This window comes from Pseudonaja textilis, chromosome 2, assembly GCF_049901715.1.
Source record: "Pseudonaja textilis isolate UNSWEBS1 chromosome 2, rPseTex1.2, whole genome shotgun sequence".
Lineage (NCBI taxonomy): Eukaryota > Metazoa > Chordata > Lepidosauria > Squamata > Elapidae > Pseudonaja > Pseudonaja textilis.
The window spans coordinates 90,809,032-90,822,267 of record NC_141991.1 but is presented as its reverse complement, the minus strand read 5'-3'; the positions used below and the strand labels follow the sequence as shown (position 1 = coordinate 90,822,267).

The 13,236-nt window shown below is 35.6% G+C and overlaps 1 protein-coding gene across 1 annotated transcript in view; it reads right to left on the bottom strand.

The window, feature by feature from the left end:
* SLIT3 (slit guidance ligand 3) overlaps positions 1-13,236 on the bottom strand; it is a 494,586-nt gene that overhangs the window by 7,005 nt on the left and 474,345 nt on the right. Inside the window, exons 32-33 of the mRNA XM_026696342.2 lie at positions 11,286-11,416; positions 667-821 (exon numbers count right to left, since the gene is read on the bottom strand). Of these exons, the coding sequence (XP_026552127.2) occupies positions 667-821; positions 11,286-11,416 (286 nt within the window). The remainder of the gene's footprint in view (positions 1-666; positions 822-11,285; positions 11,417-13,236) is intronic.

The following is a 13,236-nucleotide window of genomic DNA, read 5'->3' as shown; positions in this document are numbered from 1 at the left end:
AGGTGCTGGAACCTTTTTCTCTTTTGAGCTGGTTGATTATATCTTTTGCATAATCTGTAGATGCTGTTAAAGTCTGTGTGTCTATTGATGGCTGATTTGTCCGAGTGCCACGCTTCTAGAAATTCCCTGGCATTTTTGGACTTGGCCTGGTCTAGCATTGTCACATTTTCACAATTAAAACTACGGTTAAATGTGTTGTGAAATTAAAGAATTTTCATCATGTCTTCTGACTGCCAGTTGGTGTTCATAAATTTGTTCTGCCAGTCTTCTGCCTGTTTGTCCTCCATGGTGGTTGCTGTAGTTCTTACATTGTATGTTGAAGATAACTCTTGTTTTTTCATTGGGGAGGAGTCATCTACAACATACAATGTAAGAACTCCATACCAGCACTAAGAATGTTACCTAGTTAGGCTAATGAAACGTCTGCAAGAAAATAAGCAAGCTCAGAGGTTAGCAAGGACCCCTCAAATATATACATTTAAAATAATAATAACATCAACATATTATTTTGCTGTGGGATAGCATTGCGTTTCAGGCAAAAAGATTGGAATCTTCTGCAATTATTTCACATTTCAGCTAATTGTCTTTTATTGTGCATTTGTGGAGGTCTTAAGAGTATTATTTAGCGTCACCTTCAGTTGAAATTATGCAGAAATCAAAACTCACCTCCAATGTACAGTGGAGTATCATGACCAACCACAGGTTGCTTCTGCAGTTTGCCAAGACTTTTGGGAGTGCCTTTATCTACTACCAAATTCAAGGTCTGGTTCAACATCACCAGCTCCACACTATGAAACTGTCCGTCATTTACTGTCTCCACGCTTTCAGAATAAAAACAACAGCAAGAAAAGGGTATTAGAAGCTATGATAAACAACTTTTGCAATTATCTGATCTCCATATAATTGCCAAGGAAAATAGAAATGTAACAGAGTTCATATATGCAGTTAGAATAAAAGAATTAGAAAAAGGTATAAAATAAGAATAACTGCAATCATTTTAGACATGAGTCAGTTAGCAAATGCCTGAATTTTTAATCACGACCAGGGGAATGCTGCAATGGTTATAAGAGTGAAAAATGGTTATAAGTCACTTTTTTCAGTGCTGTTGTAACTTTGAACAGTCACTAAGCAAACTGTCGCAAGTTGAGGACCACCAATATTTTAAAGATCTTTGAGAAAGTCTAGGCCTTTGTTAACATTAAAATAGACAATTATTAGATTTCGTTTTCAGAAAACAATAGTTCCAATAAAACTTGTTTTCCTATCTTTTAGCAATGTGAGTACTCTTTTCCTTCCTTCACACTTAACTCATCTTTAATTGGTATGTAAGTTAGAAGACAGAACCAGGCTCTGCCAAAAAGGTTTTACTACTCAGTTTATTGAATTCTGAAGATGAAACTGGTTTGCTTGTCCATCAAAGAAACTTCTGAAAAGTCCATAGCTCAACTTCCTGTGTCAGGGATAAATGGAAGATGCCCTTTCCTATAAGTGAGGAAAGGTGCTTATTTTAAGGAAAACCCTTTTCAATGATTTCTGTCCAGGCAGAAACTGTCCTGACAGGGGGAAATGTTTTGAAGGGCACTTACTTAATAAAGAATCCTAAGAGAATGCTTCAGCTGAGGGCCAGTTGCTCAGGAAGTTAAACATTGATTCTTATTTGAATCAGAAAGTTAAACATGTGTTTATATCTCTGTGATTTCAACACACATAACTGGAACATTGGCTGGCTGATGCATCAGTGTTTTCTAGGTGTGTTGCTTCAAGAGAAGTCTGGAAATCTGCAGTTTGTTCAATCAGCAACTGCTGTCCCCTCAAAAAGACAACCCTGGGTTCTGGGATAGGGTTTCTTTTCAAGAAGATAAATGCTCATTCATTTCATCCCTAGAAAGTCTGGTTTGATGCTGTTTCAGGAGGATCCTCAATGATCAGAGACAGTCAGAGACAGTGGCTTGGCAAGAGATTAATGGAAGAAAACCACAGACACTGAACTGCGCACCACAGTTGAGCCAGCAACGCACGAAGGCTGTGATTTTGATAGAGAAAAAGGCTATATCCTACAACAAGGTGATTGTATTAAAATTGGAGCTGATTCAAGTGTCTTCACACTGATCCTTCAAAAACAATGCCACAGATGAAAACATTCATATGTCAAGACTTAATTGCAAAATGTGACAATCAGCCAGAAGAGCCCCATTATTTGAAACACAGGATAATAATTTCTTAGCATTCCTACACTAGTGGCAATATCACTATAGATAAAAGTTTCAGTAGTTTATTATTATAATTTTATATATAAGATATTATTAACTTTATATATAAGAGATAAATACAGCTAAAGAAAGGTGCAGTCTCATGATTTATTTCTAGATGGCAGTAGAGTATCACAAGAATATAATTTTTAGATGGAAAAAAGCAAAACAAAACTGTGCTGCTTGCGCATTACCCAACATGCTATAAATTCACTTCAAATCAGAATGTAAACAAATAACAGACTAGAAGTTAGATCAGGATAATCTACCACCCAAATTAAAGCTTTCGAAGAAGGAACAAGAATGAGACTGATCCCTACAATTGGCAAAAGAATATCTGAATTAATTGTATATGATTTAGAATTGCAAACATACCTAACGCTCTTTCAGAAGTTACTTTGGTAAGAAATAGCAATAAGGGGATGTGCGTGTGAGAGAAAAAGAAACATTAAAATGGGAATTGGATTGGTTCCAATTTTTGTGTTTGGATTCAAAAAGCCAAAGCTTGTCTTAACAACTGTTTGCCAACCAATTAGAAACAGTTCTCTAGTTTTCACTTTGGGCTAAAATCCAATAAACCTATTAAAATGCTGTATACTAAGTAGAATCTGCCTTGTTTAGAATCATTCCTCTGGAATTCACAATATATATTTTTTTCAAACTTATTGAAATATAAACACTTTTCAAGATAGCCAGCTGTATTTCATTTGACACTTCCAAGAAAATAAAATAGCCATATTCCATCTATCTTCAAAGGAAGGAAAAACATTCATAAAAATAAAATGACAACTTATGGAAAATGGCTGTCAGCAACACTTATCAAAGATGGGACAAGAGAATACAATGCAGATCCTATACTAAGCCACTTTGATAACCTTCACCCAATTCCGAGAAAGAAATAAAATTAAATAGTAAATCATAATTATGATTCATGAAACTGGTATTGAGAGAACAGGACTGCTCAGGAGGATAATAGAACAATAATAGTATTACTTATCATTGTATTATCATTATGGTTTTATTCACTTATTTGCTTACTCAAAAATTATTCTTACTTTTGTAGGCTTATTCTCCTAATAACCTCATAATAACACATTCTCATAATAGTAACATTATTAAAATGCATTTTAAAAGAGACATTATAAAAAAGTTAGTACTCTGATCCAACAGCAAAAAATGGAAATATTTTGTCATATAACATTTGTTATTCATAATATTTCCTTTCAATAACAACAAATCATTATTATAGCCTTTAGGTCTGAAAACACATAGAAGTACGCAGAACTAAAATTAACAAACGGGTATAAAAATGCAATAAAATTACAAAACAATAAAATCAGCATAAGAGAAACAAGAGAAACAAGACTGATCCAAATAATACAAGTAACAATCACTAAGATTAGTGCTAATCTTCAGTCATAGTTGGGGGACACTGGGCAACATAAAAAGATACATCAGAGTCCTGTTTAGTTAGAAGTGATAGATAAGCATTGTGCTCTGTACCACGTATTTTTTAAAATAGAATAAACAATTAAGATAGACATAGACATTATCTTGCCTATGTCTAACTAGGACTTAATGTGATAACATTAATCCGTAGGTGGACACAGACAAGATAATGAATAATATATAATGAAGACATGAATAATGAATACTAAGAAAGTCACAACCAATGGATCTAATCCAATAAGTTGCAACAGAGGAGATTTACAAGTAAATATTCAAAAACAAAAACAAAACCCAAAGTATGTTCTGTTTCTGATTTCAGAAGCTCAAAAATACCTGGAGACTTTGGAATTTAGAAGGCAGCTCACACTGATGTTCCATTGCACCAAGTCTTAAAAAAATAAACATGACTAGAATAATGTTACATGTGCTACTTCATAAACAGCTATTCAAGCTTGTTTTGAGCTTCATGAAATTGTTTTGCTTTGTCTACTAAAGCAAGTTTTGTTTCATTTTATTTAAAGCTGTACTTCTGCTATCCTCAATAAAAACAAGAGGGCTGCAGAGAGGTGATTTCAAAAATAGAACCAAGGGGAGGGATTTCCTGAACTCACAAAATCAGGTTTATCTTTCTCCCTCTTACATTAACTCTTCGACTATGATTTAGACTGCAGGTTCACTCAGTTACTTTCCATTAAATACCACAAAACCAAAAGGAAAAAAGAAAAGAAGAAAAGAAAAAAGAAAAAAAAGGAAGGAAGGAAGGACCGACCAACATTCTTTTGTTTACAAACAACCAAATATAAAATATCTAAGATTTTTTTCTGTATTTTACATTCAGGATAGAAATAAAGTGCGAGCAACAAAACTAGGTCCTGTGTTTATGTTGTACTGATTAAAAATAATAGTTGGAAAACACATATTTAAAAATCCATGCTTGATTCAGAAAGGTATGTATCACCTTTATTCTTCTAAAAAGATTTGCAATGGTTTCAGTTTGCGTGCAGTTGCTCTATTGACAGTGCCTAGAACGGAAGGTAATTAAAATTGTTCCAGGCTTGTGTAAAAGACAGAAAACAAAGCTGTTTAGCTGAAACTGAAAGCTGAACACTCTGAAAAAAAATATCCTGCTGTCTTTTAGAAACCAGATAGCTAGCCAGGAAATTAAATTGTTTCCACTTTATTAGTTGGGTTGCAACATGTACTTGTAAATTTAAATTTTTTATTCCAACTGTAAGAAATCAGGGAAAGTAAAAAGATTGTCCACTTTTCTGGATATTTAGTGAGCAAAGTATGTAGCAGAATAATAGAAATAAAGATAACTATCAGTCCAATTTTATTGCTAGGCAATTACACTCAACAGTCAAGTTTAGAAATAATGAAGTCTGCTGAAGTATTCCTTAAGAAAGAAAATATGAGATTTAACCCTAATGAAATATTTCCAAATCCAAGCTATGGTATGCATTTCCATAGGAAAATGGTACAGTGATGAATAAATTAAATGATATTTGCTGCATACATAGCCTGTAGATCTCTGGAAAACTAGATCTTTCTAGCTTTGAATTACAGGAGGAAGTTCTTGAATGACAGTCCTACCAAAGACTAGGACTAGGACCTAGGATCAATAATCCACCAATACTTCAAGATAGGAAATAATGATCTGTTAAATTGTAGATTTACGTAGTAAGAAACATGTCCTTTCATTAACAGCAGTTATGGTCATGTGCACATCACATGGCCAATCCAGTTCCATCTCCAGTTAATTGAATCACCTCAATGTGCCATTATCATACAATCTAATTTGATTCTGATGGGCTCCAGGTTGAACCATCTTTCCATCCTTTTGAGGTTGGTAAAATGAGGACACAAATTGTTGGGAGCAATCTGTTGACTTTGTACAATGCTCAGACAGCACTGTAAAGCACTATGGAGTGGTATATAAATCTAAGTGCTGTTGCTATTGCTATCTGGGATAATAAGATCAGTCATTTCATATACATTTTTTTAGTCTCCTAGTCACTTCAAAAGTAGTTGATGAATGTCATTGACATTTTTCGTTAAAACAATTTTTAAAAAGAAATATGTGGTAGCTTGAAGGAAACTTGTTCCTTCTGAGGACAAAATTAGGAGAAGGCTTTCTTTTTACCTTTTTACCTCATGTGGCTACAATGGGGGGGTGCGGGAGAAAATAAAAAAATGTGAATTCCTGACATTAGTTGTGTGGGAATGATAACTAATTAACTTGCTTTTTGTCTTGCTTTAAATATCTATCATTCAGTTAGGCTTTAAGTATTGCATCTAATACAGTTCTCAAAATTTCAAATTTTACACTCAAGTTTTCTAATATTGACCATAAACAAGATCTTCTGGAAAATGGCAAAAGGTACCATTAACTGCCTAAATTACATTATCTTAAATTTACAATGGATACTATTTTTTTAAAAAAAATTGTAAAGTTGGATACTGTATTTTTGGGAGATTGTAAAGTTACATTTAAAATGTTTAACATTCCAATAACAATGAAGAACAAAACTATCCAGTGAGGAAAAGAAGCTCTTTCCTGCAAATGTCAGATACAATGAAAATTTTCCTTCAAAGCAGAAAACTGGAGTTCTAAAATATACATCTTAGCTATATGAATAGCTAACAGACTAAAAAGAAAGTAAGAAAAGTTCTGACAAACCTGAAAGTTTTACAAATAAACTAGGAAGATATTAGCACAGATACATATATACATTTGTGGTAAAGTTTCCAATTTTAAAATTAAAAATTTCTGATGAGACAGTCCTGATTTGATTAAAGGATTTTCTAGAGCTATTTCTCTACTCTTTTGAAGTCAGTGATAGAAGACAATGCCTTTCATAATCTCTGACAAAAATATGAAGTGACTTCCACCTGACATACCTAACTGTTCAGGAAAACATTAATGCAAACTTTGATCTTTCTATTCTAGGACGCAAGGCTGAAGAAATCCAATTAAACTTGAAAAAAATCCTCACCCTCATATTCATTTATAAATTCAGCACAATTTTAACAAAAATAAAAAAAAAAATGAGCCTGGGAGGGATTCTTTTTCATTGTAGATATATAATTTTCTATGGGCAATACCAGTGAAGAAATCAAGAAGTGGCCAATTTGGTACATTTTGATCTTCTAAGCAAGAGACTGGAATAAATCGTCTGACTAGATAAGAATTACAAGAGAGGCAAAATGGGGATTTTTATGATTCTGGGAAAAGAGGGTTGTGTGAGATTAGAGCAACAGACATTGAATGGAAATTGGAAATTCACGAGGGAGGGAGGGAGGAAGGAAGGAAGGAAGGAAGGAAGGAAGGAAGGAATTAATTTCTGGAACTTGCTAATGATTTGGCAAAATTTCTGTTTCATATGTAGGGTTTTGTTTTTTCTTTTTGATATCTGTAGTTTGTTTAAATCTGTATTGATTTAATAAGATGATGTATAAGTTAATGCTTAGTGTGCAGGAATCAAGACCTTAGATTTGGAAGAGGGGTAAGAAATCAAGGGTCTGCTGCATATGGTGGACTGCAACTCTATTAGCTGTAATTAACATAGTTAATTTATTTGGCTTAAATGCTGCCATTGTTCAATCAATGGCTTCTAGATAAAAACAAAACAAAAAATGTACAATCAAAAGAATAAAATCTGTAACAGTAAGTATCATGGTGAATCTCATCAACAACAAACATGCACTCGACAAAGGGCTTCAACTATTTTAACCCATAGCTTGGTATCCAAAACCTTATTCCAGAGGGCATGCTCTGTCATAGAAAAGGCATGCTTCTGGGGTCCTATGTATGACACTGGTTCATCAAAGCTATCCAGAATGTGCCAACTGTGTCAGATTAAATCAGGTTGACTCTATTGGAGATAGACAACGCCCCAAATAATCAGACCCTTTGCCACCTAGGGCTTTATGTATTACAACCAGCACCTTTAATTGCATCTTGAAGTAACTGGAAGCCCTTGCAACTCATGAAACAGAGGAATACATTACTGCTTGTGCAGCTGCATTCTGAACATTTGAAAGTTTTGAATGATTTCCAAGGGTAGCTCCACAGGAAAAAAACTTTGCAGGAATTGACCCATGAGTTCACTAGGGCAAAAGTGCTTATCTAGATCTAGGAAATACAACTGGCACACCAGATGAAATTTCACAAAGATGTTTCTGACCACACCTGCCATCTGCTCATCAAACATAAGCTGTGAATCTTGGAAGACTCAGAGATAGCACTGACCCATTCAATAGGGAACCTTGGACGCAATCTTATCCAAGCATCCTTTTATAGGTCCTTTTAAATGCTGGGCCCATTTAAATGACCCAACATTCACCATCAACTGGTCTTAGTAAGATGTGGTAAATCAGAGAGTTTCCTTCCATTCAGACCCAAATAGCCTACAATCTCAGTTGGCTGCCCTGCAAGTGAAAAATGTGATTTAATATGATCAGCATATTGATGATACCAGACCCCAAATGGTGAATGATTTCATTTGGCAATTTCACGTAGATGTTGAACACGATAGGCGAGAATGTCAAGGCCTGGCATATTCCACAAAAGAGGGATCTAGGGAATGGCATTATGGAAGATATAGTTAAAAACATCAAGAGTTACCAGCTTATCTAGTGCTACCTCAGATGAATTTATATTTCTAGGCTGGTGTCTCCTAACATCTCAGTCTGCTTCCAATAGTGAGAGCAGCTTAGCAGAAGTGGGATTTTTAACTTACTTTGGGAAGGTGCATTAAAAGTCTTATGGCAGTTGCTAGTCCAAAATTCCTTGTGTTCCAACAGCACAATTATAACCCGCACTACTTGCTACCATTTTAGAGATATTGCTAAGAAAAAGAAATGTTGATTTACCAAGTAGAAAGAAAGTAGAATTGAACCTGTCCTGTTCCCATTCTGAATCCCACTGACTAAGTCTAATCCACTTAAGGAGCTCCCTCTCTCCAGTCTGCCGACATTATTTGGTTGCAGTTTTTCCTCCCTGAGCACAATTTTTCCCCTTTTGAGGTTGATGCTAATCCTCATTCTGCTATAGTCCTTAAACTAATAAAAGATTAGAATGACATTTCCAAAAGGGCATCACATTAGCAGCAGCTTTCACCATCTCCACAGATCACATGGTGGAACACACCATTAGTGAACAGGCCATTAATCTTGTGGAAATGAAGGGTACAGGAATAATGAGGAGCCTGAATCTTAGTGCCACAGGTACCTTTGTCAGGCAAGAGAAGCTGCATATAATGCTGTGATATCACAAACAGCCCCTTGTCACCACAGCATTCTACAAGCAACAAAAGAGAACAAGCACCCACTCTGATCAGTCACCGTGTGTGTTGGCTGCTACTAATGAGACTTCTCCTATGCTCTAATTAGTGGCATAAAACTGCTTTAACAACTCTGCCTATGCTATAATATGGAATCAATTAGGATTAGCTGCAAAATAAAAAATCTGTTTTCGTGGCTTTCCCACCAGGCTATAATCACTAGTGAAAGTAACCAACAAAAACCCTGACGATGGTTAGACATACATCCTGAGACGTAATGACAGCTCTTACAGTTGCACTATAGAGTTTGCTGAAGCCAAGGTTCTGCCTAATTAGTCAATACACCAACTAGCATAGAACGCAACCTCCTGAATTTGATTCTATTCTCTTGCAAACCATGCAGCTCTAAAAGGAACAGATGGCAGTGCCAAACTGAGCTAATTATCCATCCTCCTGATTTCTTGTGTATTAGCACTTTTCTCATGAAAGTCTGAGACTCTATAAGCAGTTTCCGGTTTCTCCCTATTTAAACTGCAATCCTTTTAAATATTACTAAGTAGGACAGGGGTTCCCTTTTAAAGAGTAGGTGTTTGTGTAGACTTCTCTAGAGCGCCATATATTGCCAGAACTTTGGGTACAGGAAACGGCCCACCAGATTGGTTTGTTAACTTTCAGAGTGTCTTTATTTATATTATGGAGTACTTTCAAATAAGGTTATTATTTTGCCGTGTCCTGTTGTCATCTTCTATTCAAAGCCCAACAAAATTGTCTTACACGTTCTGACTTTTTTCTTAGCATTTATAAAACTATGTTAAAGAAGGAAAACCAGAATAATTGCAGAAGGCCTCTGGGTTAGGCACTTCTAGGAACTGTTCATCAAAATGTGTCCCTCATGTGGCTGAAAATTTGCTGCATACTTCAGTTTCCTATAGCAAACAATTGTAAAAAGTTGGATATGACATACAGTTTTTATGATTTGCTTTTCACTGCTGATCCCTTCTCTCCTTCAATGACTGCAATATGATATGTTATATCTTTTTACTGTGGGGAGAGCCACTCTGGGTTTCTTTGAGAGCCACAGATGGTACAGTGTGCATTTGTACCAGTAGAGTTGGACATTTAAAAAAAAATAGAAAGGAAACAAACCACACACTAGTCTGAACTGCGATTTTCTCCATTAACCTATTACAAAGAGGTTGGAGAACATGCATAACTCATTCACATGTACGTAGGAGAACAATCGATTAGTTTGGTAAGTAGGAATGACCTGAACGAAGTCTGCTTCAAGAAAATATTTTTTAATTGTACCAAGCAATAGCTTTGTTTTTTGTTTTTTTAAATGCATTCATTCTGGATGTAGCTTGGCTTCCTTTACTACAATTTGCTCTTTACCATCTTTGGCAGCGCACATGCTGTTTATGACAGTAGCAGCAGGCAATCTGGGAAGAAGCCAGGTGGTAAATTCATGATTTATCAACTGCTTCGTGGCCCCAAAGGGAAGACAATCCAGACACGCAATTAAAAAATAACCACTAGACAACGTGATGCACAATTAAGGGTGTCATGATCATCTCCAGTTTTAAAATGACTGACATGAACTAGTCTATTTCTCTACAGGAAATAGATTTGGATTAACTATTTGGTATAATTTCCGATAAGAACTGCCAATGGGGAGGAGGAGTGTTTGGTTGCCTCATTGTGTTATGCAGAGGTAGTATTCAGCAGGTTCTGACCAGTTCTGGAGAACCGGTAGAGGAAATTTTGAGTAGTTCGGAGAAGCAACAAATACTACCTCTGACTGGAGATTTTACAGTATCCTTTCCCTGCCATGCCCACCAAACCACACCCACAGAACTGGTAGCAAAAAACAAAACAAAACAACAAACTTGAATCCCACCACTGATGTTATGCCTTCCTTTGCTGGAGGCTGTCAAACAAACACTAGGAAGCTATTTGTCCTAAGTGCTTTAGCAGATCATGCATTCAATGGTGACTTGTATTAGATGACTTCTGAGATCTTTTTAATTCATTTTTGGATTCTATGAATTCAACTGAAAACAATTAATTTCTAAAAGCTTTGTCTGAAAATGATGATGAAGAAAGAATCAAAATGTGCCCTCATTTTGGGGTGGGTGGTGATTGTTTCTTGCTAACTTTTCACTGCCTCTTGCCCTAGAATCTAGTAAAAGCAGATTTCCAAAGTGGAAAACACATACGCTCTAAAATGGTAAGTTTTATTAATCTTATTAATATAATGCCAATGGTGTTTCTTTTTGACTGATTCTAAGTCAGTCAGACTTACCTGTATATAGTTGTAGGTGGAGCATTCACTGTGTCATAGATAAGTCTTACGTGCCCTTGATACAATTCTAAAGCCAGGGGATCATTGTCCCCTTTGTATAATAAGATGCCATTGTCCTTATCAGTTGCCACCTTTAAATAGAAGAAAAAGAAAATTAATAATGATATAAAAACAAGCAGATATGTACATTGCTGTATTGTTAACTACATTTTTTTAATGGTTAACTAAGCATTAATTTGAAATTTACCCCATTGTTATTCAGTGATGATAATTGGTCTATGGCTTCCCAAAGAAAAATATCCTCTGTACACCACAAATATTAGGATGTAAGTTACAGTTACCGGGATGCAAATTATAACTTTCTAAGTTTCCCTAGTATAAGTGCTCACATTTAATAAATGGAATACTGGCATTCCATAGTCATGTCAGAAAGATCATTGGAATACTGGATTGTGGAGTGATGCTTGACTTAGATAAATACCCTTCAATTCAGTTTTGAAGACAGTTATGAGCATACAGAGTTTGACATAAGTCTGTAGAGATTCTCAGTCATCCAGGTCATGGTTGTCCCAAAGGTGCTTTTTCAGGAGGTAACTGGACTTACTTGTTTTTTCTTTTGAAGATGTTTCACTTCTCATCCAAGAACTTCTTCAGTGGAATGGATGAGAAGTGAAACATCTTCAAAAGAAAAAACTAAAAAGTTCAGTTGACTTCTGAAAAAGCACCTTTTGGACAACCATGACCTGGATGACTAAGAATCTCTACAGACTTTTAGCTATACAATTTGGGATGAACACCCTTTGAATGGTGTGGAAGTAGGAATGGATTTCCAGAGGGAAAAAATTGCAGACTACAGGAACCAAGAGCACTACTCAGGTGACCTTTAGGATACAGATAAACTTCTAAGTTATTTCAATGACCAGCTGTCTGCAAGGAATATAAATCCTTCCATTCCCCACTATCCTGTCAGAGTTGAAGAAGTTTCTTGGATGAAAAGTGAAACATCTCCAAAAGAAAACACAAAAAAGTCCAGGTGCCTCATGAAAAAGCACCTTCGGGAAAGAGCTTGACATGTTGAGTGACTGCGGCACAGCAGAAGCTAAGTTAGAAATTCTGACTTTGCTTGTTCCTAGTTTTATGGTTCACCTTTTCCACCCCCAAAGCTTGTGCAATAGCTAGCTGAGCTGTTGTAAAAGATGTAACTCAAACATAATTTTCCAACATGTATCTGGTAACTTTAAATAATCCCTAGTGTTACTTGTGAAAGAACTTTCTTTCCCAACTATAACAGATTTAGAGGCAACATAATATCTTTTTAGAAACTTTATTGACATGTAGACTCCTTATAAAAACAGTCACCTAACTGCAAGAATTTAGAAATTTTATAGTTTATATAGTCTACACAAAAAGAAAGACCAGGTGTGGGTATATGTGGTTAATTATAACACATTAAATCTTATAAAATATAAGAATAATAAAATAGCCCTCTCTCAATATAGATTCTTTTTGTGTGCTTTTAAAGTCAGACTTGATTTCTGCTGACTGCCTGAGCAAGTCCTTGTAGCTTTTTTGACAAGATTTCAGAAGTGGTTTGCCCATGCTTGCTTCCTAGTGCTGAGAGGGAGGGATGGGCCCAACATCATCCAGCTTGGGAGCCTAAGGTGAGTCACTCTAGAACTCACAGTTTTCTGATTTCCAGCCTGATGCCATAATAATCATTACACCAAACTGGCACCAAGAAAGATATTAGTAATATTGAAATAGAGTTGACAGCTCAGCAAAAATAAGTGATTTTTAGAGATTTTTGACAGTAAATGCGACAAGGTTGGGGGACACAAAATGAGAGGACATCTCATCCATGTCCCTATAACATCAGATTTAGGAGGACTTTAAAAGATGAGATGTTCCCATAGAATGGGTACATTCAATTTTGGGAAGGTTGTATATATAG